This window comes from Falco cherrug, chromosome 6 (assembly GCF_023634085.1).
Source record: "Falco cherrug isolate bFalChe1 chromosome 6, bFalChe1.pri, whole genome shotgun sequence".
NCBI classification, from domain to species: domain Eukaryota; kingdom Metazoa; phylum Chordata; class Aves; order Falconiformes; family Falconidae; genus Falco; species Falco cherrug.
Window position 1 is genome coordinate 77586159 of NC_073702.1, and position 27920 is coordinate 77614078.

The window sequence follows — 27920 nt, forward strand, 5'->3', positions numbered from 1 at the left end:
AGGACATTTGCAAGATGATAACAGGTATGATGCAGGGCCCATGGGAGTTCTAGAGCTTTCTGGAGCCTTGGCTCAGTTAGCCCATGTGTCCTCACTGACCCATGTCCCCTGAGGAAGAAGACAGCAAAGTACAGGGCTAGACTTTGACATCTCTGAAACCCACCAGCACAGAAAGGGGCATCAAGCTGGAAGGTCAAGGCTCTACTGATACACATGACTGCCTCTGGAGCCAAAGTGGCATGCTGTGCACTGGGGCATCAGTCCTGGGATGGGCTCAGTTGTGGGAAAACACTGTCGGGGCATTCATAATCATACCTCTTTTATCTCTAATCTTTACAATGTGATGTTAATTATTAATTGAAAACAGTGTTGGGCCAAATTCTAATGTCCCTGCAGTGCTATAAACCCAGAATAATTCTGCTTAAGCTTGTGGCTTTCCTCCTGCGCAGTGGAGATCACAACGCTGACAGATAACCAGCGCAGTGGAAGGAGTCAGCAACTTTGGGCTGGGTTGAGATCTTCTGGCACAAAGTCTGGGTGGGTCTTTCACCAGCTGCACTGGGGACATGAAGTTATCGCATTCCTCTTTGCAACATTTCTCCAAAGTGGACTTAGGTAATTGATAACAACAGTGCCATCACGTGCCATTTAGGAGGAAAATCTTGCTGTTATAATAATGTTACACAGGTGGAAAGTTTGAAGCTGGTTGGCTGATCTTTTATGGAAAGGTCAGAGACATGTCTTATATATTGCAAGAGATGAGAGGGACCAGATTCTTTTTCCATTGCAAAAATGGGCTCCAGCATCTTCCCACTCTGCTTAGCACTTCTATTACATCATGTTTATGGTACTCCAGTCTCTGTAAGTAGAAAACTGATTTCCACAGGCTCCTCTCATTCCAGAGACATCTCATACCTTATACTGGTTGTATTTTATTCTCTTTCAGGTCACACACCTCTCTAGTGAAGCTGGTAAGTGCTCTGCAACCTGGTTTGAGTTTTGAAGCATTTTCTTCTTCTTACTGTGTGCCACGCATAACGTTTTGTCTGTCTTGCAGCAGCAGATGCTGATGCTGGTGAAATAATCAAAGATATTCCACACATAAACTTAGGTGAGTTCACGTCCAAATTCTTATAAGGCCTGAAAAACTGTGAGCAAAATGCTGGATTTTCAATATTGAAAAAAAGATGTGGGTGGCTAATGGTTAGGTAGTTCATGGTGCAAGAAAAATATGACTGAGCTCTGAATTTGCTTCCTCTGGCTATCACACATGAATCCATCAGAGAGCTGTAACCCTATGTAAACAAGGGATGCAGATGCCTTTAACTTCTGAAGTTTGGGCAAACCCACGATGTTAAGGCAGTAACACACTGTATCACTTGGAAAGGCTCTGGAGTCCCACCATCATTTCCCCCCTATCTCTCTATGATTTTTATAAAGTTTTACAGTGTGGAAAATAGCTTAGATGTTTATTGAGCTTCTGTATAAATGGCAAGGAAATTAAATGGAAAAGACACAACACATGTACTGCCTTCCTCTATTTTTTTTTATTATTATTATTTTCTGTAATGCAAATTTCCATGTATCCTTTGATGGTGCACTGTACATGATTCTCCATGATGCATTACTCAATATAACCATATTCTCTAGAGTACTGTCTCACTGCCTGACTGTTGCCACTGCTTGATTGCAAGCAAGAGGTTATCAAACTAGACAGGGATAATGGTGGCCACCAGATTTCTGCCACCAAAAATGCAGACATTGCTGAGCGGCAAATATTGAGTAGAAACTACTGTTACTTTTAGGCCTGTCCCTATATTTCAGTGTAAAAAGGCTGGTCCTCCTTTATTTTCTGTAAATGCCCAAGGACATTAACGTTGCATAAATAGGTTCCATATGGTTTTTAAGGTGAAATAAATTTGCTATTTGATATTTCATTTACATTATCTTTCATTAAATTACTTTTCAGCTGCTGGACTGGACCTCTTTCAGGGTGATATCTTGTTGTCTGTAAGTAATTAAAAACTTTATACCTATCACTTGTTCTAATTGTGGGTTTTGGTACAAATCAGCCCATCTCCCTACAGCAGATGTATCACCAGCTGTTCATTCCCTTTTCAGCAAAATCAGCGAAATGCCCTAAGAAATGAGATTTACAGATGGAAGTTCCCCATTCCTTATATTCTGGGTGATAACCTAGGTAATGCAGATACTTCATTCAAATTTTATTTCCAATCCTTATTTGTACTGGAGTCACTGTGATGAAAAATTTGCCTTTTTCAGAACTGTTTCTCTCACATTAAAATTCACTAATAACTAGATGGCTCCTTTATATCAAAACCTTCCTCCCTCCCCCATTTCTTCTACAACTATCGTAAAACAAAACAGAACTTAATCAAATTCAATCATTTCTCCCATGAAGTCCCATGCGTATATGTGTGCATACCTTACCTATCCAGGGTGAATGATCTGCAGTGTTAAAGGTGCTTTCCCGATGTATGTTTTCCAGATCTGAATGCCAAAGGAGTAATTCTCCAAGCGTTTGAAATGTTCCGTCTTAAGTCTTGCGTTGATTTCAAGCCCTATGGAGGAGAGAGAACCTACATATTCTTTACAAAAGAAGATGGGTAAGGGTTATATCAACTTCTGTTTCGCTGTGTAGAAGCAGCGGAGAACTCATTCCATTTGACTTCAGAGGTGTAAAAGTTTAGTCTAAGTTTGTTGTCAGCAGAGAAAAAGAGGCCACTGAGAAAGCAACCCATCTTACCTTTGTAAAGGCAAAGCTTGCAAGCAGCTGCCTCCCTCTGCTGACTGCAGGGGATATTTAGACGATGAACTTGGAATGGTCATCTGAGGTTTATTTAGGTGGTTACCCTTCGTTGAGGTGAATCCCAGCATCACTGGGTTTTCATCAGCTGCTTCCCCTTTCCTACCTAGGGTTGTTTTCCATGTCACTGCTGGGTGAAATGACCTCCATGTACATCCTCTTAAGTTATCAAGGATGTGAATAGCCAGAATTTAGGCTCTGAAATCTTTGGAAGACAGGTCAAAAAAAGCTGTGGAAACCCAGTTTATTGTAGTTTTGCTATTGTTTTGATATGGCTCTTCAATGAAAGGTTTTCCTAAATCTGAAAGTGTTTTATACTCGGAGATTCAGGTTTTGGGGAACTGGGAAGATTTATTTTATTTCCTACATCTAAATGTGTTTTGAAAGAACATAGAGAAAAGCACAAAAATATTCTCACTTTATCAGCTGTGGATATTTCTTGTTCTCCCAGAACTGCATAAACACCTATAGGCACTGATATTTCTGCCCTCAGCTCTTCCTTGGGTAATGTCCTGTGACACTGCTCTTACAAGACTGCAAGCACGATGTTTTTTGACAAGCTGCTGCTAAAGAGCCTGGAACTGGAAACTCCCTGGCAGCAGCTATTCAAAAGACCATATGCTCAAGCTCTTTGTTTTCAGCACCCACATTAGTGTGTTCCAAGCTCCTTCAACAAACTCAACTGGACGCTGTTTTGTGATGTCCAAATGAATATACGGTCCCAGCAGACTCTCTTTAGCAGTTGCTTCTCACATCACCCTTGTGCTGCCCTTAAAAGTTCCCAATGAATTGGCTGAGAAGCTCCTTCCCTCCTCAACCATGGTTAGCTTCTGCTGAGTCACGGGTGAGGGGCTGGGCCTGCACAGACAAAGGTAATTTCACATCTATGGCCAATGCCTTGCCTAGCTGCTGTTAACAAGGACAAAATGCTGCTATTCTAAGTCCTCCTAAATGTTTTCTCTAGCCCAAGTGTCTGCAAAAAAGCTCAGCCTGTCTTGATGACTCTTCTGTTTTTATGTATGTGTTATGTTTCTTCGCATGTTTCTTGGCAAAATGGCAGCTGATATAAGGCTAAACTTTGGTGGATCTCAAAAATCAGGGGAGAGCTTGTCTGACAGAGGGTAGGTAAAATGCTGGCCTCATGCAAGTGGCAGTGAATATGTCATTGGGGCTTAGTCTGTTTTCAGAGCAGACTATCTGTAGAGTATCAAGGCATCCGATCAGCATCCAAGTAATGATTTATGTGACTCCTTTTACATTTAAACCATTTTTAATATTACTTAAAATTCAGTGAGCAGACTGAAAATGTCAATGCAGAGAAGAAAACTACTTAACGGACAGTAAGATCTCTCTCTCAGGTGTTGGTCCCAGGTGGGGGACCTGCAGACTGGGCAGAACCTCTCTATTGGGGCACGGTGTGACTACAGAGCAATTGTGGAACACGAGCTCCTGCATGCTCTGGGGTTTTACCATGAGCAGTCGAGGATGGACCGGGATGACTATGTCACAATCTGGTGGGATGAAATTATTACAGGTAGGTTTGACCTTCAAGTCAGATTTTGTATAGTGCAAATTCATCAGTATCTGATTTTCCCATCTAGATTTTAAGATTTTCTTAAAGATATGATTTTAGAAACAGTGTGCCACACCTGAGACCACTGTAAACCAATCCATAGATGTAGCAGGATTGTGATACATCTTCTCTGGTCAAAGACCAGACACTGTCTAAGGCCAGAAGAGAGAAGCCCAGCTTGGAAGTCAGAGGGCTTTATCTCCCCTTGGCTCCAGGACTGGTCTGCTCTCCGATTTTGAACCAATCAGTTCTCCTCTCTATAAGTCTTTTCTCTCGCTGCATAATGCAAATTGTAAACTTACTGGGATGGTTACCTTTAAGGTGGCTCTTCTTTAATCAAAGGTCTTCTCAAAATCTGAAAGGTTTTTATACACAGAGATTCAGGCTTCCCTGAAACCAGAAAGATTTACTTCGTACATGAAGGACCCTCAAAGTGACTATCAGATGGGACACATAGAATAGGTCTCTGTCCTGCACTTCTGCCCAGTGTGTCTCTGCAGGTTCTTGTCTTCAGGTTTAATATCATCAGATTCAGTGGCTTTATGAGTTTCACCAAAGTCTCTGCAGCCCCTGTGGTCCCTAGGCAGTTTCTCTTGCTGTCTCCTGTGAGGTCTGGTTCTTTACTCCTTAACGATTGCTTATTTGAAAAAGAATGAATGGGAGCCTATAACAAGTTCTGGAAGGCACGGTAGCAAAGACACCAGCCATAACCTCCTGTTCCCAGTAGTGGAGCTTTGCAATGATGGTGATGGTGCCAATGCAGAGAAATTGCTTACGCTTTGTGTGGACAAAGCGATTACTTCAGTCTTCAGGGTTATGCACACAGCATCGTTGCAAATAAGTGAAAAATACATGAAAAATAAATACATGAAGAATAGTCATCAGAAAGCAACAAGGTTTAGGGAATGCTGTGTTCTCTTTTGAATAGATAAGAACTGCTGGTACAAGCAATTTCTGCTGACCTCTAAAAGCAGTATCTGATTATTTTGAATTGCTCCAGGTTGAATGGCTTTGTGCGCTACTGCTTGCCTCTACCCTGTAATTTGCAGTGTCTTTTGGGGTGGCTGAACAGCACATGGGATGAGGATTTTGGTTTTGAAAACCATTGTTTTTATTGCTAGGAGCAGCACTAAACCCAATTCACCTTATTACTAACTTGATCTTACCTTGAATCATGGTGATGAAGATGGTGGTGATAGTAGTATCTAGACTGACTTTTGGGCCCCTTTTTTCTGTGCACTGTCACTAGCCATCTCCAAAGCAAGTCTTACAGTATATTATAAAACACTATTGTGAGCTCCATGATATACAGAGGTATGGAAAAGCTCAAAAAACCAGTGCCAGTTCTTCATGCATTCTTTCTTGGCTTTTTTTCCCCTCCAAAATTATCAATTAATCCTCTTAACTTATCTGTGATGTATTCAGTAGCCACAAATCTGTAACACCAGAGAAGTGATACAAATGATGGACTTCAGTGTGACACTGTTCTGACTGAGTCCTGGTGCTGACCTGATGTCACTGCAGTCAATTCCTATATCCTGTAGGTTTCTATCCATATTAAAAAATCACATTTTCCAGTTAGGCAAATTCATTAGGTAGAAAACTTCTGCTGAAGCCATTTGAAAGATGTTTGCCTCTCTAAAGGGAAATAAGGCTGATATGACAATGCTCTGTGTGTGTGTTTGTGAGCATCTGTTCCTGCATTAGTGATCTGCAACCCCAAATTTAATAGCATGGTAGCAGATTTTGCCATAACGCATTTTCATAAACTGCAATGCAGATAGCTGGCTGGTAAAAGAAGAGATCCCCTATTCCCGTTGCTATTGACAGAAAAGCTAATAATCTTACTAGACTTCAGAGAAAACACACAAGACAGCTTAATGCAATTGCCACTTTGCTGTACGGTTTATTTCTTCTAAAAACACCAAGAAGTTACCCTTTACCTGGTCGCAATCTTAAAAGCCGCACCATTACACATACCTGTGTCCTGCCAAGATTTTTTCCCCAGCTATAAAAAGTGATAGCACTTGGTTAGCAAGATTCTCACCCTTTTTGATAAAAGGTGCAATTCAATTATCTGTAAAAAAATCAATCCCAAGCTCTTATACAATCTCAGGCCTTGGACTGAAGACCTTTGTGCCCAGAGTGGACCTGCAGAAGGGAAGGGCAGCCTTTACACAGAGAAGCTGTAATTATCCACCAGTGCAGTTATGTGCTGTTTCTTCTTGGAGAAAGAATGCTAAATATTCTGAAAATATGATTTGTAGTTGGAAATGCTGGCAATCTCTCTTTACTTCCATACTAAATTACATGAAATGGCTCCTTCTCTTTGCCCTAGCAGAAATCTTCATAATGAAAAACTTACTCTAAGGACAAATTATTTCACCAAGAAACCATAAGAAACATGTTTCCAAAAGATATTTCAACATCATAGTTGTATTGGCAATCTAGGGCAAAAAATCTTTGTTTTCTTTTTTTTTTTTCCCCTGGAATTGCTAACATATTCTTTGCTTCAAAGAACAGAACCTGGAGGCACTCCAGGACTGTCATACTTGTCCCCTTAATAAGTGGAGGGCTTTAGGGCTTCTCCTTGTCCGTATATGATCTAATATCCTGGGAAATGTTTGCATCAGTGTTCACAGCCTCTGGAATGGAGTACATTAACCCTTAAATTTAATCCCTCAGGATGCTTACTATTAGACCATCTGATCTGACCTCCTATATATCCCATTCTTTACATCTCATTGATATTTGATTTTGAACTTACTGAAGGCACATGCTGCAATCTAAAGACACTGCTTTGTTGTCCAAATGACTTCATTAAAAAATCTTGCTAGATTTGAATATTTTATTGTAATTTTTTTCATGTGTATCAATTCCGCCTTGGAAAACTGCATCCAAGTGACCATGCCAAAGGCATTTCCTTTACCATTTTCTCTGAAAATTAATTTTTCTGTTCCTTCACCAGGCAAAGAGCACAATTTTCTGAAGTATGATGACAGCTACATCACTGATCTGAACACCCCCTATGATTATGAGTCACTGATGCACTATGAACCTTTTTCATTCAACAAAAATGAAAGCATCCCCACAATCACAGCAAAGATACCAGAATTTGATGATATAATTGGACAACGTCTGGACTTGAGCGCTATTGACCTGGAAAGACTGAATCGCATGTATAACTGCAGTAAGTCATAACTTAACCATGGCCACCTTTCTTTGTTTATACTTAAGCCTGGCTGGCTCACCTCTCTTATGGCTCTAAAACCACGAAAATTCTTCTCAGGTGCTCCTGAGGAGGTATGGGAGAGGACATGTGGTGAAAAGACCCAGATTTTCTATTCCCTCCTCATCCCTCTCTGGCCCTGCTTACTGTCATTACTTTTGTAAAAGTCCAATTAGTCGATGAAAGTCAATCCATTCATATATTTTCTTCATTGTTGCTCCTAGGGGTTCAGACATGAGGTTGTGTTCTGCTGGTGTGTGTGCTTTTGTGAGGTGAATACAACTGTACTTTGTCCTCTTTGACATTTGGTCTGAATTAGATTATTTTGCACCTGAGATTGGCTAAATCTAGAATTTGACACCATCTACTTGGTTGTTAAGCTGACTGAAGATATTATCACCACATATGACTGTTAGCAAGATGTTGTTGTCCCCAAGTATCTGTCAACAGAAGCATCAACTTGTAGATAAACTCAGCTAAACCAGCCTAAGGTAACTTGAGTGGACTTTGCTTGAAGTGGAAGGACAATGCTCATGCTCATCAAGCAGATGAGCCATAAGGAACAATAACCTCCAGCTGAGGAGCAGTTAAATACACCACCACCACTGTTCACAAAGTGACTTGTCTCTCTATGGCTTATGAGCAGTAACAAAGGGCCACCATCAGTCCCTGTGGTTCAGCTGCTGCATCAGAGTTTGTCAGCCTTCTGCAAATGTTGTCTTTATGCAGGGAATCCCTCCAGGAATCAAATATTTTTTGATCAAAATATTTGCCTTCTTTTTGATCAAAATCAAAAGTCCTCTTTTGAGTCTTTGGGCTCACATCTTCTGTGAGTTGTCTTCTCTACATGATGTCTATACTAATGAAAAGAACAGCCCCCCCAAAAAAATCAGAGCAGAAATTTTAATGAATACTATATTGGTGGTAACCATGTGTGTGGTTTTTTTCCAGCTTCAACTCACACTTTTTTGGACCAATGTTCTTTCGAGTTTGACAATATCTGTGGCATGATTCAGGGAGCCAGAGATGATCTAGACTGGATCCATCAACAGAGCGGTGCTACAGGGCAGGATGACCACACGCTTTCTGGGCGCTGTAGAGGTAATAACAAAGTCACAGAACACTTTCCTATGGGAAAGAGGTTAGCCGGAGCAATGGTCCCTTGTGCACATCTGTACTGGTTGGTCTGTGTTTTTTAAATACAGTGTCTTTAAAACCTTCTCTGAACCTGTCATTGTAGTCAACCATCGAGAAAACCCATCCTTGACTACTCCGAAAACACAGAATTAAATGACTGTATTTAAGATGCTACCCAGCAGACATCTGAGTTGCAGTGTTTCTAGTTAAGCAAAAAGCCCTTTTCATTTTATGTGTCTTGACCCTGCAAGTGTGAGTTTATGGTTGCACTTGTGCTTTCATTAACTTTTTTCAACGTAATGGAATGTTGTCCACAGCAGCAAGATGAAAAGGGACAAAGAACAGTTTCAGCTAAAGGCCTTTTAAATACAACCTGGGAAAGGATTTATGGCAACTTCCAAAGTCTGAGTAAGAGTTTTGTTACCCCATGATAAGAATGAAACAGCACTCACAGCCACTCATAAACGTTGTGTTTGCAAAGCAAATGATAAGCTTGAGGAATGCTGCTTCTGGAGGTAGAAGAAAATTGCAAAGTATGTTATGATAGTTTAGGGATAATTTTTTTTTTCGCATGGTAATTTCACCATTTTTCAAAGGACAAAAACCTCAAAAAAGGGTAGGGTCAACCCTGGTCACAGTTGCAGGGTGCTAGCTTACAGGTGAAAATAAAGATTCAATCCCAACAGGCAGCTCTGAAAAGCAAGGCCCTGGTTTGTCATTATTTAGACATGGCAAACTACTACAGACTCCCAAAAAACTCCCAAAAAGATTTGTGGTAAATCTTACCTAAGTACAGTGTGAAGGGATCCTAGCCTAAAACACATTCACTTGTGCTTTGTTACTCTTTGATAAAGCAAAACTTTGACTTGCTGCACTTGGGAGCAAATTATTACCCTTGTGTGACCCTCCTTCAACCTCTTACTACACTGGTACTTGTCGATCAGGTACAAGAATGCAATATGAGTCTCAGGTCCTGCCCCTGGGTCACAGCAACCCCAGGCAGCGCTACAGGCTGGGGGCAGGGGGCTGGGAAGGTGCCTGGTGGGAAAGGGCCTGGGGGTGCTGGTCAGCAGCCGGCTGGGCATGAGCCAGCTGTGTGCCCAGGTGGCCCAGGTGGCCATCAGCATCCTGGCTGGTATCCGAAAGAGTGTGGCCATCAGGAGCAGGGCAGTGCCCGTCCCCCTGCGCTGGGCACTGGTGAGGCCGCCCCTGGACCCCTGTGTTCAGCTTTGGGCCCCTCACTGCAGGGGGACGTGGAGGGGCTGGAGCGTGTCCAGAGCCGGGCAGGGGGCTGGGGCAGGGGCTGGGGCACAGGGCTGATGAGGAGCGGCTGAGGGACCTGGGGGGGTTCAGCCTGGGGAAGAGGAGGCTCAGGGGGGACCTTATCGCTCTCTACAACTATATGAAAGGAGGCTGTGGACAGGTGGGGGTAGGCCTCTTCTCCCAGATAACAAGCAATAGGACAAGAGGAAATGTCCTCAAGTTGTGTCAGGGAAGGTTTACTTTGGATATCAGGAAAGATTTCTTCGCTGAAACAGTTGTCAAGCGCTGGAACAGGCTGCCTGTGGAAGTGGTTGAGTCACCCTCCCTGAAGGTATTTTAAAGACGTGTAGACGTGGCACTTAGGGACATGGTTTAGTGGTGGACTTGGCAGTGCTGTGTCAATGGTTGGACTTGGTGATCTTAAAGGTCTTTCCAATCTAAAAGATTCTGTGATTCTATGATTCTATAACTCAAGAAAACCACTTGACAGCTTCTAGAAGTACATGCTCCTAACCCTCATCTGACTTTTTACATTATTTCCTCTCCTTTTTTTTCCTGTTACAGTTCAATTGTCACTGAAAAATGGTTCATCTGAGTTGTTTGAGATTATTAAGTAAAACCCAATCTGTCTGAAGCAAGCACTTCACTTACACTTATGCTTTAGCATCTAGTGACTAAGTACAAAATAAATATTGACATTATCTGAAGAGTTAATGGAGAGGGGTAGGTGCCTCTGAGGACCTCCAGAGTGTCTATATGAATTGCATGAGTAAGGAGTGCATCTCCTTTTGGAAACCTTCAAAGAGTCATTGACTCCACCAGGACTTTAGACATTTTTGAAGAACTGGTTCTGCAGTCATCTTGAGTGGGGACAAATTTTAGGTTTTTAACACAGATGGATCATATTTTGCCCAAATAGATTCACGTCTTGGGTTTTTGACTTCTTACTGGCTAAACTGAAGGAGGGAAAGTACAGCCTAACTTTTAGAGAGGAGCTGGCAGCCTGGCTCTGGATTCAAAACCTGCCTCGATGTGACTCTGTGTAACCTGCTCTTGGTGAATCTGCTTTAGCAGAGAGTTGAACTACATGATCTCGGGAGGTCCCTTCCAACATGACCGTTCTGTCATTCTGTGATTCGGTAATACAAAATTGACATAAGCTGCCAGCGATGAGTTCCATATATATGCTAAGCTACTAGTCCTTTCCTTATCCTGGTCTGGCTTGGCTGGTTATCATATACCATTTCTTGTACTATTTATGTAAGTACTACACTTATGCCTGCTAGAAGAGTGGAGTTGAAATGACAAATTGACAGCACGCAGCTAGCAGGAAATCTGGAAAGAGACAGTGACACTCCACACTTCCTTCACAGACGCTGGCTTTTTCATGTACTTCAGCACCAGCTCTGGCAAGGCAGATGAGGTGGCAGTCCTAGAGTCCCGAATCCTTTATCCAAAGAGAACTCAGCAGTGCCTCCAGTTCTTCTATAAGATCACAGGAAGCCTTTCTGACAAGCTGGTCATCTGGCTTAAAGAGGATGACGGCACTGGAAATGTTCGTAAAATGAGGAAAATTCAAACCTTTCAAGGTAATTCTGGAAATGTGAGTTACATATAGAATACTACGGGGGGTGGGGGGGTGGGGGTGGAAAGTTGTCTTACTGAGTCCGTAAATGCAGTGGATTGCCTCAGAAATCAAAAGATTTTCCGGAAGGTACCAGAATATTTTGTAATCTGGCTAAGGATTTTGGTATTATGTGAGGGCATCTATTAGCGGAACTGGAGGCTGTAAGAATGCAATTTAGGTGCTCCACAGCAGAAGTCACAATGTTCCTAATGATACACCCAGTGACTTAGAGGGACCAAACTGTGCTGGAGATCAGTTAACTAGATCTCCACCTGCTGTTATATGATCTAACGGTGAGCTGGTCAGGTGTAAATATTTGTGCTCATCTGCAGTCAGTAAGAATCCCAGCCTGATTTTTATATGGCTGGAAATATAAAACCATATGTCATTTTGGAAATGTGAACTGAGTTCCCACTTTGGCTGATTCTGCTAAACTGGACAAATTCAGCCACTGTGGCACTATGTGTTTATGTTGTCAAAACTCAAGACCTGTGATGACGTGTCTGTATCAAGCTGCAGCAGCTTGCGGGGAAGGGTAAGTCCCTGGAAAAGTGGCAGCAGCCATTAATTCCAACGGGTCACTGACTCCCGTCCACTTGCTGTGTCTCGGCCTGCTGCCCTTTATACGAGAGACTGTCATCTACTAATGAGTGAAGAGTTCCTAACAGAACGTGTCCAAAGTGTTTAGTTGATAAGGCAATGTTAGTGTATTATAAACACACTACTAACTTAAGTTGTCTGGTATTCAGGCCTCTGGGAGAGGTCTAGTTGTCTAAAAATGCAGCTGGAATGGAGGGCTAGGAATAAGCTGCTTCACAATGTCAGTACCCATGCTGATGGCAACGTTTTGCTTTCCTTTTACCAAAGCGGATAATGACTCTGACTGGAAAATTGCCCATGTGACCCTCAATGCCCAGAGGAAGTTCCGTTATCTCTTCCAAGGACTAAAGGGTGACCCCAGCTCTTCAGCTGGTGGGATTGCTATCGACGATGTCACGCTGACAGAGACCCCCTGTCCCACAGCTGTGTGGGTCATTCGGAATTTCAGCCAAATCCTCCAAAACGCATCCAGTGATGTTATTCAAAGCCCCCGGTTTTATAGCCCTGAGGGTTACGGTTTTGGTGTGAGTTTGTATCCCCACTCCACGATCAGCGGCTACACTCGCATTGCCTTTCACCTGTGCAGTGGAGAGAACGATGGTGTTCTGGAGTGGCCAGCTCTGAACCGCCAAGCTGTACTCACTGTGCTGGACCAGGACCCTGACGTCTTGAAAAGGATGTCCTCTAGCAAAAGCTTCACCACAAGCAACAATCAATTTATCTCAGGTAAGTGATGACTGCCTGGAGGAATGGTGAAAATGGGAGCCAAAGAATCCAAATCAGAGGACTGGGTGTAGGACTCAGAGCTGGGCAACTTTGGTTGCACTTTCCAGTTTGGGACACTTCCCTGTGTATGACTCAGAATTCCTGTCTGAGAAAGATCTTCTAATGAGAAAAGTGATGCATAGAAGGTCGATGTTACCGTGAACAATCCCTGGGATATCTGAATTTTACTCTAAATAAAGAGCTCTCCTAGGAGTTGGCATTTCTCATTCTACCTGTGGTTTACCTGTTATAATAACTGAGTATCACCACAGGGTGGTGCAATGCCAGCAGGGTGTTGAATTCTTTTATTAAATCAACAATAAGTTAAGTTAGAACTGCATTTTGGAGGCTTGATTAACTTGAACACACATGGTCTGAATGCACAGCGTTCACATTGTAGCTATATTCAAGAAAAAAATAGCTGAAAACATCTGTAACATCAGTCTACAGCATTTGAAGCCTGACTTGCTTGGCAGGGTGTAGACTGCAGATTATGAACTCTTTCACACAGAGACTACCTTTTGACTCCAGGTTTATATAGCATGTAGCACCATAGTTCCACATCCAGCCCTAGGATTTCCCAAGAATGTGTTAATTCAAAGAAATAAGCACTATGGGACAGTACTGAGTTTGGTACAGAATAAAATACTAGAGATGAATGAATCTCCACCCTTCTTCACTTTTTCCAGTGGAAGTTTAGCACACACTTTTTCAGTAAAAGGTTTTAAACCTGAGGTATGAATATGTTTAACAGAAACATAGCGATGAACAAAAACTGCTAAATTCTATAGGTACTTGAAAACTGATGAGGGTGTGTCCTTACGCAGGAATGAGCTCTTAGCTGGTGACAACGAGGAGGTAGCTTGCATTTGGTTAATCCTCAATGAAAGAGGAGCTGTGGAATTTCCATGCCCTTACATAGACTAAGAGTCCCCATGCAGACCATATCTAAGGATCTGCTGGCACCCATAATTTGTCAGTCCTCTGTGATTTGTTTGGGCATTTCAGCTCTGAACTTGATTTTACAGCATAAATCCCCTTTAACCCCGTAATAGAGAAAAAATTCATGTCATATTTCCAGCTGCAAAACTTAGTGGTTCTTATTCAGCACTCATATTCTCATTGCAGGTACTAATGGAACCTTAATATGGCAGAAACCATCAATTGTTGGAAAATTTGATGCCTCATGCAATTGCTATAGAAGTGTCACCTGGGGGTGGACTAACTTCATATCCCACAGCCAGATGAGACGGAGGAGCTTCCTGAAAAATGATGACCTGATTATTTTTGCAGAATTTAATGGTAAAGACCCTCTTCCTGACTCCCCTTACAAAAATAGGTGATTCTTTCTATCTCTTTTTGTACATTCGAGTAACTATCGCCACCTGTCTCCCAGTCATCTTCTCTTCTAACAGGGATCAACTTTTACAAGAGTTGCTATGTCTTAGTTTCAGGTGGGTGATGTTGATTAAAGTGAGTTCAGAGGAATCGAAATGGCAACGAGTTACTGGAAGTTAACTTCTTAGACACTTTTAAGCACCCTAACCAGCAGCTATGTCCATTTCTAAGCACTGAACATACTCAAAGGCCACCCCCCTTGTGTTAATTTTCAAACAGAACAGCCACACTGGGCATAAATTTTCAAAGTACAGAATACCACTGATTTACCTAACCAGTTACAGTAATTTCAGTATTATTTTCTATCTTGTGCTTTAAATATGCAGACCTTGCTGTGGTATGGCAAGAGCTCTGTAAAGAGCAAATAGCCGAGTACCCTCTGGTACACAAAGCATCCTGTGAAACCCTGGTATGAAGAATACTGAAGAATATCTGATGTCTTCTCTCTTTCCTTTTTTTAAAAGATCTAAGTCACCTTGTTAACACTGAAGTTCCTGTTGAACGTGAACAACCCGCCTTCATGGAAGGCCTTATTCTGGAAAGGCAGAAGAGAGCAGCCCAGGATATGGAGCCCGCTCAAGACCTTTATCTGCAAGACCCGTGTGACCCAAACCCTTGCCAGAATGATGGAGTCTGTGTGAATGTGAAAGGAAAAGCAAACTGCAGGTACCATGGACTGCTTCCCTGCTTGCCTTGATTTTCTTCTGAACCAAGTGATGTAGCTAATAAGTATTCAGAGCCACAGACCTCAGAGGTCTAAGCCACTAGGTTTTCAAGGAACAGTAGGAACAAAACACTTGACCACAGTGACCGGTTTCTACTAGCAGGCATAAGGGGAAGAAAAGAAACCCCATTCTGTGGTGCTTCCAGGGTATGTAAATAGCCTCCAAACAAGGTGGGGATGTTGTGACGTGAACTCCTCTAATGGGAACTGCCTATCCTGGATAGTGAGTGTTAGGACCTTGAGGTGGGCCTATAGGGCAGAATAAAACTCCTGATCCATGTGAATCTGTACTTTGTTGTCCCAGGTGCCCATCAGGACAAGCCTTCTTCTTTATGGGTGAGAGGTGTCAGTCAAGGCAGGTCCATGGGAACATCCTGGGAATGACAGTTGGTGGAGTTGCTGGAACCATTGTCTTAACCATCGTCCTCATTTCCATGATGGCTAGAAGATAAAGAGCTGCAGGAGGATAAATCTCAGCCTGGTATTTTTCCATAGTTTGTTCATAAGACATTTGCTTTCAGTGAAAAATGATGAATACAACTTGCAGAAGATGAGTCCAGCATATGGATGAAATGCTCTATCAACAGCTTGGCAGCGATCTGTTTACTCTGTAGGACTTGGCAGTTAAAGAACATCATGTAGAACTGCTGTCTAATGAAAGTTCATACACTGTGCTTCTTGTGTATTCTTTGAATGTTTCGTTTCTTCATCCAACAAGTGGTAGTGCTGAGAGTCCCTGCATTTTCTCTCAACCATGGTTCTAACTTAGATTAAATGACTGGTGGAACCTCTCAAAACACTGGAAAAAGTCACATAGAAGCACATATATTAAGACTCTTGAAATGTTCCTATAGAAATTACTCAAGAAGTCTGAAGGGTACAAATCCACAGCTATGCAAACTACATCAGTACTCATTTTTAATGGAGCTGTGCTGGTTTACGAAAGCTGATTAGCTATTACATAGAATTCATAGTAAACTACTATTACATATTTTTGGCCATTTCTTTAGCAGGGAAATAATTTCACATTAAAGCTTGTTGTCTTTCTAGAAGGTTTCATGAGATAATGTCTTCAAATACTCAAGTGAAAATATTTTCTCTAGGCGTAATCCAAGCTTTTTTAAACATGTCTAAAACTCCCATGATTTCAGCAGGTTCTGGATGAAATGGGAGCAAAGTATCAGTTATCATAGGGTAGGATCTCTAATGGTTACCACTGAATTCATATCTCTTTGGAAATCATTGTCTCAAAAGTCAAGGAGAGGGGTGGGAGTGCATGAAGATAAAGACTGGGTCTGTGGTACTGGAGTGTGCTGGGTAAGGTATTAACACCCTAGAACTTATTGTGGATGGCAGGAAACAACTGATTTAGTATATCCTAAGATCTCTTCTTTCAAGGACTCAAACTGAACTTAACATCAAACATCAAACTGAACTTAAATTAACCAAATATTGTCTAGATACAAGAAAGAAATATTTTACAATGTAAACAGTCATATACCACACTTGAAACTTTGTTAGCCAGGTTTCCTCCAAAAGCAGTTTCTTCTTGTCTGCATATCAGAACTGCAGGAGTTCAGAATGCAAATGGTAAATAATCACAGAGGGTGAAGCTACCTTTGTATTTATCAGATACCTGTCACAAGGGATGGTGGCCAAGGGAAAATGCACTGTCATAGCAGCAGGTTGCACGCAGGGAGCTGGTTTCCACTTGTTTTTACACTTGGATTCATCCTGGTGCTCACACCAGTCCTGTGAGTAGGGACAAACCGTCCATTTAATTAAGGCATTATCAGCAAGTTAGTACTCTGCCTCTCTTATTCTCTGCATCTGGAATAAAATCAAAACAAACATATCAGCTTGGCCTGCAACATGTCTGAGCATCTGGCTGCACCTCACCACAGGCGAGAGGTGGTTGCAGATCTGATTACCTTCTGCCAGCGGGATTAGGGGACTCCCCCTTGGGTCATGGGGGTCTACCACCCAAGCTGACATGCTCATAAAGTATGCAGGGTTATGGAATGAAAGACAAGAGATCCATAAAGATGAATAAAATTATGGGGTGCAGCTTGTTAATTAATGTGTGAGACAGAAAAAACAAAGACAGAGAGGATCCAGTAAAGCCCCAGTTAAATGCTATCCTGCATATAATTTTGGTGTCCCTAAAGGAAAGGCACACTACAAATCTGCTCCTTCACATCCTGCTGGGTCTGGAGTCTTCTCTGGGCTTGTCAGTGCTGCTGGTGGCTGGGTCCAGGGATTTCTTCTCCCCCCATCAGGAATCTGGTTTTGCCCTGCTCTCATCCATCTTCAGAGTTTGCTGGCAGCAAAATGTGATGGTTGGGAAAGACAACAGGGACTGGCTCTGTTCCCTTTGGATGGTGTAACTTTCAGCCTTTGCACTGGAGGGGGAATGCATCCCAGTTCTCCCTTGGCTAGACCCTAGCCCCACTGGCTCCTCATCTTGAGAGTAACAGTGTTCAGAGCATCTCATCAGTGCAGAAAAAATCCCACCAGCATAGCTGCAGTCACTCTCTTCAGACATTCCAGTATCTGCCTCTTCCCTGGGAAACTGTACACACAGTTCATTTTCCTTGGGACCTGAAAATTTTTAGTGTCAAACTTCTCAACACATGCTGAAAAGAAGAAGCCCAAATAAACATATTCAGAGTCTGCTCACCTCCTTGCCTTGGTTCCCAATCAAAGTGCTTTGGTTTACTATCCACTGGGCTTTGTACTGGGTACACTGGGATGCTCTATTACCTGCAACAAGCACTCCAAATATCTCCTAAACATTGCCAACTTAATTTCGTAGACAGTTTCCAGGATCTTTGCAGTTCAGTGTCTCTGCTTGCTTCTTCATTTCCTAGGAGCCCGCATCTCCAGGATCCAGGATTTCTCTGTACTAGCAAAATCCATGTTGGGCAGTCTCTGATGCTTGCAAATGGACACTTGGTTACTCACTAGCAAAAGAGCAAGGCTATTATGGGCAAGGCATAATGCCGATCAGTGCTGGACGAGGCTCTGAATAGAGCACCTAAATCAACTACAGTTGTTGCTGAGCCAACCGCTTGTTTCACTGATGATGGGGAAAATCATCTCACAAAAACTAGGACAGCCTCAGAAGCGGCATGGTCTTTCCTGTGTTGGCTTCCAGGCTGAGTTAACCGACCCATCTTTGATATAGGGTTGCAGTTCATGTCATTGGCTTCTCCAGCTTCTGAGTCGATCCAGGAAAGCCACATGGGAATGGATGAAAGGTGCCATGGCTACAGGTGACGTGCGATTTTCTAGAGCTCCTGGAATTCAAGTAAGAGCAATCATCATGGGGTAAATTGTTTCCCGAGTGCAAATGCTGCACTCAGCCCATGAAAAGTCCTACGAGCCTAGGAAAAGTTGGCTGCTAAGCACTGTAGTGTTAGATGGTTCCTCTCTCCAGTGTGTCTGCATTATAATTAACTCATGTACTTTGTGTTCGGTCACTATAGGATGTAGCTGACAGCCTCTCTTGGCTCTTAAGCACTGTGTCTAATAAAGGCAGCTTTGCCACAGTCATTGGAGCAGAATATTGAAAGCACAAGTTTCTAAGGCTCTGAAAATCTATATTTAGGTTCCTTAAATAGGCCTGTACTGAAGGTGCCCAGAAATTTTGACTAACTGTAGTTAACTCAAGCCTGAGATCTGGTTTGATGTGTACCTCTGTATACCAGGTCAGTTCCAGGAAGGCCCCCTAACTCTGACCCTTCAGGAGAAGGACTATGATAAGCCTGACTTACCATCATTAATTTCTCTAGAGAAGTGTTTTTTGGAAACTAGATCAGGTTTTTTTATACTTGTGTTGTATGAAGGAAAAAATGTGCTTTGTGTGCAAATACAAATGGTAGCTGGAGGACACGTAGCTTTTTGTTTCCTGTTCAAACTTGCACCAGGACACTCATTTTCTGAAAAGTAAAGAACTGTGTTTCCAGTTGTCTTTTGCTTAACTTGCACTGCTGGCATGAGAAGTGGGAATTCTGCTGTGGGATGACAAATCCCTTTCTCTCTAACCTCTGCCCACCATTCTTAGTGCCAAACATCATCCTGTGCCCCCAGCCTGTACGGGTGGTGGAGCTGGGTTACAGACCTGCAGCCCTGGCATGGGTTTGGAGCTCTGCTGCCTTGCTTGCTTTACCCACCTATGTTACCTCCCAGCATGGAACTGGAAGAAACAGTAGTCCAAGGTAATGAAGACCAGAGTCCTGGATCATTAAGGAAGGCAGACACCACATCCTCTTAGCTTCTGCAAAATACCCATGTAACCTACAGAAGATGCTTTGAAGCCCCCAGGTGTTGTCAGCATTGCTTGTGTCTCTTGGCTACAGGGAAGAGATGTGAAAGGCACAGCTCAGACTGCCTGAGCAGAGAAGCGAGTGTGTCCCTTAGGAAGAGCTGTCACAGGAGTTATCCTCAAGCAAGGTGCCTGTCCTCTCTTGTGGGTTTGCTAACCAGCAAGAGCATCATTCAGGGGTGTGAAGCTGTCTCCTACATTTATTCAGCCAGGACAGAACAGGATCTGCAGCCCTGGCTCCATGGAGTAAAAGGGTAGAAAAGACTTCCACAGTGATTGCTGGGGCATTTCAGACTCCATCTAAATGACTTGGGTGCTTGCAGACAACCCCACATATCTCTGCCCCCCAACTCCACCACCAGATCTTCTGCTGGTGTAAGAAATGGAGCCTCTTTCTAACCCTTCAGAGCATCACAGCGGGCTGGCTCTGGGTTGGTTGTTCCCTCATCCAAGGCTGGGACTGGAACTGGACATTTTTGCTAACAAGACACCTCATGGCTGGCTGCTGCAGTGTAGAGGAATGAAGCCGGGTTAATTAGCATTGATAATATACAGCTGTGGGCTGGCTTCAGGGGCGGGGGATTGGCCGATGTAGATAAGGTGCAGCTGTGGCTGGTTCTGTTAAGTGGTTGAGAGCCAATGAAGAGAGAGCAGCTGAGGAAGAAGAAGAGAGAGGAAGAAGCAAGGGAAGAGGGAGCACATGCCCTGGGTGAGGAGGGACAAGGAGAAGACAGCAGAGGAACTGTATGAAGAGTATGTTGGTATGAGATGGTAAAAAGACCTTGTTGCAGCTTGATAGTTTGGAGAGCGCTGCAACACTACAGAGTCACTGCTACGTAGGGGCTCTCTCCGCAGGGCTGACTGGCCATGACTGCTGCAGGGAGGGCTGTGGACAGGCTCCCCCTTTGCTACCCTGGCTCACCTGGCCTTGGGAGCAACATAGGCTAAGTGACTTGGGTGACACTTGCAGCAGTGCTTGGACCGCGGGCAACTTCTCCTGGAAGCATCACTTTGAGTGATTGCTCCTGCCAGGCAGCCAGTGGAAACAATCCTGTAAGCTCTCATTTGGCTCGGGTGCTGCTTTATTTACCACCTGAGAAAAGCTGTGGTAGGGGGACTGTCCCCCAGGAAGGGTGCCAGCCTGCAGCACAGAGGATGATGCCATGGCACCTGTGCAACCCACACCCTCCTTTCAAGGGGCTGACAGGTGGGCAGAGATGCCCAGACCACACAATGCTGGGGCACTTCCCTGTTAGAAAGCCAGGGTAAAGCTCAGAACGCTGCCGACGGGCACTCAGCCTGCGGGCAGGGCATGGTGCCTGAGGAAGGTGGTAGGCGAGCGGGGGCTCTTGGTGTGGGTGCAAGGTCCTCCCAGCCCAATGAAACCCCCCCCCCCCCCCCCCCCAAAAAAAAATCTGACGTGCTGAGACATGCACTGTTTGTTATTCCGCAATGAGAGTGGAAAAAGGGAGGAGTGATCCAAGAAGTGGCTGTGGGATGATTAGAACTACTTATCCCAAGGAAAACACTAAAAAGAACTTGAGTGTGAGTTAGAAGAAATTATCCTAGATTTTGCATAGATCGCATCGTATGCCTTGCACTGGCTTTCTAAGAGGAAAGTACTAAGAAAATGACGTGGTCAGTGTGTGACTCCTGGCCAGCCCCATGTCTGCTCAGTGGTGTTGGATCCTGGTAGCTTTTGAGGACCAAAAGCCTCAGAGAAGTCTCATTGTGAGCCCACAAGGTTGATGGTTGGAAGAGCTTGTTAGAGCTGCCACCAAGGGAGGGATGGGCAGAACATGACCATCCCAGCCCCTGGCAAGCCCCAGCCAGACCTTCATCACCTCTGTGGCTCTGTTCTCCTTGCAGCACATCCAGCTCCCTACCAGCTGATGGCATCAAGGTGGGTGAGAGAGAGGCTACATCAGGTGAAAGTACTGTGTGTATGGGGGAGAGGTTTAGGGAGCTGATGTCGGAGGCAGAGATATGTGAAGACTGGGTGTGTAAGAAAGACCATGGAAACCCTGCTGACTGGAAACAGAAGAGGGTTGGAGGGTACAGGACACAAGCCGGTAAGAAATTAATCTCGTTTCTTCTGCTCATGGGATTAACAAATCCACTTGAGGTCACACGTACCACAGGGTGACATGCAGCTGGACATACCTGACATACACTTGTGGGGCGGGTGAGGGGGCCACAACTATTTACTTTTGCCTAACTTGACCTTTCTAAAGTGCAGCTGTTTCTTGAACATGTTTCCTGGGACAGGGCAAGAAGTAAACAGGCTGGCCAGAGTGCTGAGCTGTGAAAACATCAGAGATCAGAGCATAGCTGGCTTCAGGGTCCAAAGAAAAGGTAACAGAACCTCACACGTGTAAACCCCGGTGCTGGAGCACATGAATGTTCACTGATCACTGTAACGTGGATAAAATGGTCCTGGGCTCTTTGCGCTGTTCTTATTGGAGGTTCCAAAAGTCTTCAAAGAGTAAGGAGTGAAATCTGGGCTCGAAGCACCTGTAAGAGTTGTTCAGCAACTTTTTACAATCCAACATCTCTAAGCAGTGAGTGTGGGAGAAGGCAGGTCTGTGCTTCAGAGTCCTGTACGTCACAATCCCTTCCTTTGCTATTTTTCCTGTGGTGGAATAAATCAGAGGAAGGTGCCAAGGCACCTTCTTTGCCACCCACTGCTAGAAAAGGTAAGGGAGAGATCCCACCCTTTCCAGCAATTAGGTGGACTTGGTAGGTTTGTGTTGCAAAGTGCTTCAACTTAGTGCCTTGCAGTTAAGCAGAGAGAGGTACGTGAGTGTCATGACGTCAGGAAACAAGCCCTGTGACAGCCCTGACTTCAGGGAGCTGGGTGAACGGAGGGATGTGGGTTTTGATCAGGACAAAGGGAAAGATTGGGCCAGCTAATCAAAAAGAGCCAGTTGTCCAAATTGCCAGACTCCTGAGGGGAGCAAGAAGTTAGTGAGCCCACTGGCTGCCTTGCCTGTGCAAAAGACCTGGTTCTTGCGGCTGAGATTGGGTGGGAGGCATATGGTGTGGTTGCTGCCATGTGTTTCCCCTTCCTCCACTGAGCACTCCCACTTTTTCTTCTCTCCCCTTCTATCTTGATCCATATATAAATACAGGTGAAGCTTTGTCCCCAAGTTTTTAAGACTGACCTGGTTGATTTCTTAGCTGCTTCTCTCTCGTGAATTGTCATGGCTTTTGTAACACTGGCAAGGACCTTGCCTTTGAAAGTCCACCCAAAGTTGGCTGTTCAGTGCCCAACAGCTGGGCATCACATCCTGACTTCTCATACTTCTCATTCACATACAGCTGAGACCCGGGTTTAGCTGAACTGGGAGGTGTGGTGAAACCTCAGGGATGACATGCCTGCAAAGGTAAGGTGTGGTAGGGCTGTGCTGTCTACAGGGACTCGTACTTTACAGTTTAGGTAAAGCCTGTTCTATCTCAGTGGGAGTGGATGTTTCTGCAGCAAGTCAATATTGCACAAGCTATTTCCAGAGTGAGTTAGACCAAATGCCTGTCCAAAGGCAAATTCTGGTCAGAATAGTGTGCAAAGGTCTGATTTTCAAACTTCCATTGGCCATGCAGTTCAAATTGATTGTGGGTTTTCAAATATATCTTAATCTATAACTGTGTTCTAGTATTGTATCCCACCCTGGTTCATCCCAAAGTTCCAGAAACAGGTTCACCACTGGTAAACACAGAGGCCTGATTCCCCACCTGACAGCAGTGTTTGATATTGGCTTCTAATCTAAACCTTTGTGATTCCATCTATCATATTTTACATGAAGTTTTGTAACATTCCTGTGCGCTATAAAGACTTTGCAGGCTCTCTCATAGCCCTCTGCTTAAGGCAGGAGTCCTGCCTTTGAAGGTGTACAGGTGTGGAAATAACGGATTCCACAAATGTAGTATTAGAGAAATAATTTATATAAAACCTTTCATCCTGCCTGGCACATGGTGGTTTATATTCACTGCAGAATTGACTCACTGAGCCCTTCGAGTGTGATTCTCCTCTGAGAGGAGACCCAAACATACAGACTTTGCACAAGAGTTCCTTGCATACTTAACACTACTATGCATTAAATAAATGCAGTCCCCTCTGTAGCAGACAACCTTCTGTGTCTTACCACATTACATATCAAGGGAAGGACAATTATAGTTAAGGATATAAAGTTTCCTTTTCTTCAAAAAAAGTGCCACATGGACCTTTCAGTACATTCTGTCCGAGAGAAGACCACGCAGGAATCATCACGGTCTTCGTTTTATCTAAGTCAAAAGTGAAGATCTGAAATGGAGCTTCTTAGTTGTGAATCTTTGGTTCCCAAAAGTCCTAAATAGAAAGTGGAGAGCACTATACCCTACGGCCTTTCCAGACTCTAATAGGAGGGCAGGAGAGAAGCTATGAGGTACTTGTGTATCTACACAGGCCTTTGGAATCTTTCAGAGAGTTAATAGGGGAAATATTACAACCACTGGACGAGAGCTGTGTATAGCACTGTAATTCATGGCTCAGTACTGCATAGTGCTAAGCACCCACTTCAAGGCTGAGAATTCTTCACTCCCAATGTCTTTTCCGGCACTTGAAGGCCTTCAAATCCTTGTCATCCCTTCTGGGATTGGCAGCCCCTGTAAAATTCTCAAAGCTTCCCTGCCTTACACATTGACCAGAAATGATTATTCCAGAAGAATGCACCAAGGCACAGTTTGGTCAAAACAAAGCAGTCTGCTTCTTGATGACTCACAGATACTTCTTGTGTGTGTCTTGGAAAAGGCAGAGGTCCTTTCAGAGTTATGTGATTTAGCATTTACAGTGCCTCAGTTAAGCAAAGAATACGCCTTGGAAGTGTTTTCAGAGGAAGAGGTGGATGGCTCTGAAGAAGATACTCTGTATTTTCCTGCAAAACAAAGTATAGTGGTTAGACATAAAGACAGATAGCTTAGGGCATGTTGGCACTGCAAAGTAAGGACAGTTAGACCTGTCTTGATGATCCAGGTGGCTTTGACACTAGCTGAACTAGAGCAATACCAGCAACTACAAAGGTCAATGTGTTTGGTGACAAGATGTCAGCCTGAACTGATGATCGTGCTATAGGGTAGTAGTTTACTCACACAAATAGAGGGATTTAGTGCTCCTCCTTGAGCGTGGGGACACATCTAGAACACACAATCCTGAGAGGAATCCCAGCTCCCTCCCTCTCACGACCACAAGGCTATAAGCTGAGACCCAGGTGCACAGAGCCCAAGAGCAGAGTGTGGAAGTGAATGCTGATAATACGGGAGTTTCAGGTGGCAGCAGCGTGGGAGGCAGTTGTGGGCAAGTCTCGTTCTTCTGGTGGGAGGCTTCTGTACCTGGCTAGTGTACTCATGTAAACTTACCGTAGCAGATCCAGAAACCTGCTTCTTGTTCCATTGCCTGACTAATAAACAGACTCTTAAAAAGCAAAAGCAGTTGCTTGCCTACATTAAACTCCTTCATATCCCACTTTGACCAAATTTTACTATCTTCTCTAAGCAATGGTTGGATGCAAAGATTAGACATTTAGGAATGAAAATACTCATATTTCAGTAATGCTTCTTGCAAAATAAAGTCATAACTGAAATGGTGATGTCCATAAAATAACAGCCAGAGAACCTTTGAAGAGATACAGCTCTAAGGTGGTGAAGAGTTCATGAACAGTAAGTGAACTGAGGAGCGCTATGTCATAATATCATTAAACTCAAAACAAAGCTCAGTTAGTGGGTTTTGTAACTGGTGAAACACGCCACCATCCAATACTTTAGTTTTAGTGTTAGACGATTATGCTGCTAGCATTATGCTACAATTATGAGCAATTACAGTAGCAATACCAATGACTTATTACAGTTCCTTTGTATTAGAAGATTAAATACCATTGATGGATGGATGGATAGACAAATAGATCAATAGACAGACCCTGAGAGTGAGAACACAAGCAAAACCTTGTTTGCTTTGGTAGGAGATGTCTACTGTCACATACCTGTTTTCCCACATAAGTTGTTAAAGGTTCTTGAAAGCGGATAGCTCATAGCAAGCATTGGTGTCACCAGGATCAGGGATGATGACTGTAAGAAAGAAAATCGCTTTTTGTCAAAAGCCTAGAACTGTCTTTGTAGCCACATGGAGGGGGGAAAAAAAGGTTACAATAAAATGGTGTTCAGTGGTACGAGAAGGCAATGCAGAGAGGGACAAGTTAGATGTTGGTGAGGCATCAAGTTGACCCATTTGCATGTTTATGATGGTGATGAAGGAAGATCAACTTTAAAAGAAGCTACAGGACAGAAATAGCCCGTCTCTAATGGTTGGCCAGGAAAGATGGCTTAGGCTCTGGAGTCTGTTGCATTAGGCATCACAGAGTTCTGGTCCCTTATCTGAGGGAGTATGAGGTAGTATTTAGGTAGCCAGAAAAGCTAAGATTTATATGTTTGGGGATGGTCCTTGAAGGCCGATAGCCTGAGATAATCAAAAGCAAATTTGACTTGACACACTAGAGGGCATCAGAACACAGCTCTGCAGTCCAGGCTGCTGCTGAAATGAAGTTTCTTTTTCTCTTCTGGAGTGGTTTGAGAATTTAATGAGATTCCTCCAAAAGATGCTTTTAGAAGTGGTATGGAGAGCACATCTTTTTCTGTTCAGTCCCTCTCCGTTCATTAAGTTGTACTATGGCTGGGGAAATGAGGCAGTTTTTTGCATTGTCACCTACACCATAAGGTGGTAGTGGAAGAAGGTAAAATAATCACATCTAAAAAGTTTGCTCAAAGACTTTGATGTTACTTTATTTAGTCCTTATCAGCAGAACTGCCAAGGAAATATGCCAGTTCCCACTGCCTGGGGTAGCTTCCACAGTGTCAACTAGAGTTGGAAGTGTCTGGCACAGGAGATTTTGTCTGAAAAGCAATTCAGAATTGGGATCCAAGACTTCACAACTTGTTCTCTCCACTTTATTCTGCTGGATGTGTCCATTGTATGATAGCTGTATCGGTTATTCCTGCCTTCCTCCCAGTTTCCTGGAGAAAAGGAGTTTTTCACAAAGTCAGAATAGCACGACATCTAGCAGATATAATTTTCAAGCCAGAAAGAAGGCAAGGTGTTTTAAAAATTTATTAGGAAGGGTTCCCAGGTGTAATCCTCCTGCTGAAAACACTGGAATGCTTGGAGTACCAGTTTAAAAAATCCAGGTGGACAACTCTAGGGATCCTAAATGAAGAACCATGAAGCAGAAACCACATCTTTACCGTCTCCTTCTGACACAAGATCTGAATGTGACAGATGATTGGGGCACTTAAAACTTACAGCACTGCTCTGCCTGGCTAATTGCAAGCTGCTGCCTCCCGGCTGTCGGCGGGTTGCTGGAGGGGACATGCAGGGAGGTCACTGCTGGGTCCAGTGCTGGTTTAACATCTTCATTAATGTTGTAGATGATGGGAAAAACGCACCCTCAGCAAGTCTGCAGATACTACAAAACTGCAAGGAGTGGCTGATAGATCAGATGAGCCTGCTGTCATACAGAGGGACCTCAACAGGCTGGAGAAGTGGGATGATGGGAGGGATCTTATGAAGTTTGGCAAAGGGAAATGCCAAGTCCTGTCCCAGAGGAGGAACAATCCCACACGGCAAGGCATGCTGGGGGTCATGGGACTGGAACGGAGTAAAGACAGAGCCAGGCTTTGCTCCTTGGTGCCCAGTAAAAGGACAAGAGGCAGTGGGAGTGAGAACAGAGCCAGGCTTTAATTGTTTGTGCCCAGTGAAAGGACAAGAGGTGCTGGGAACAAACAGAAATACAGGAAATCCTGCTTAAGAAACTTTTTCACTGTGAGGGTGGTCAAATGCAGGAAAAGCCTGTGCAGACACACTGTGGAGTCTCCATCCTTGGATCTACTCAAAACCCAACTGAACATGCCTCTGAGTTCTAGCTGACCATGCTCTGAGTTGTGGGGGCTGGTACTAGGTGATCTCTGGAGGTATTTTCCAACTTCAGCAATTCTGTGATGTTTGTGGAAGCTGGAGTGATTTGAGCCAGTGCTGCTCCTCTGAGCTGACAGTTCAGCCCCAATGGACTCCTTAATTCTTTTGATGTTATGTGCCCATCGGTCTTAAGCATGCTGGTTTTTAAGTCTGCTTCCCAGTTCTTTAGCAATACCTGTACAGGTTCTTCTGAATAAACCCTGTTTGGACACCAATATAAAATTAAGCTCTATTGACATATCAGAATGATGCTAACATTTCTCACAATTTATATTTTTCCATTCCAAGTGCAGGTGGTTAGATTCTGATGCCTTCAATCCCTTACCCATCCTGGTATGGCTTCTTTGGTAAGGGGTTATAAATGCAGAATTGCAAGCTGAAACAAGCACTTCTGTCTTGAAATACACAGACTTATCCAACCTCATGCAGCCATCCCAGACACAGGTATTTGATC

The 27920-nt window shown here is 43.7% G+C and overlaps 2 protein-coding genes across 4 annotated transcripts in view; one reads left to right on the forward strand and one right to left on the reverse strand.

The window, feature by feature from the left end:
• Positions 1–230: 230 nt before the first annotated feature.
• On the forward strand, positions 231–18176 carry LOC102054455 (meprin A subunit alpha). Its single transcript, XM_014281832.3, has 14 exons — positions 231–861; positions 947–971; positions 1058–1111; positions 1970–2010; positions 2122–2200; positions 2510–2627; positions 4186–4361; positions 7369–7590; positions 8581–8730; positions 11403–11618; positions 12524–12982; positions 14150–14323; positions 14884–15085; positions 15448–18176. Exons 1-14 carry the CDS (start codon positions 793–795, stop codon positions 15593–15595), a joined length of 2133 nt encoding a protein of 710 aa, XP_014137307.1. The 5' UTR covers positions 231–792; the 3' UTR covers positions 15596–18176.
• Positions 18177–23394: 5218 nt separating this feature from the next.
• Positions 23395–27920, reverse strand: part of ADGRF5 (adhesion G protein-coupled receptor F5) — a 47604-nt gene continuing 43078 nt past the window's right edge. For 2 of the 3 annotated variants that reach the window (XM_055714480.1, XM_055714481.1), the window contains exons 21-22: positions 25482–25566; positions 23395–24380 (exon numbers count right to left, since the gene is read on the reverse strand). In XM_055714480.1, coding sequence (XP_055570455.1) covers positions 24301–24380; positions 25482–25566 — 165 coding nt within the window. In that variant the 3' untranslated portion in view covers positions 23395–24300. Of the gene's footprint in view, positions 24381–25481; positions 25567–25588; positions 27667–27920 lie in introns of those variants that run through there. The other variant, XM_055714482.1, reaches the window with a different exon arrangement.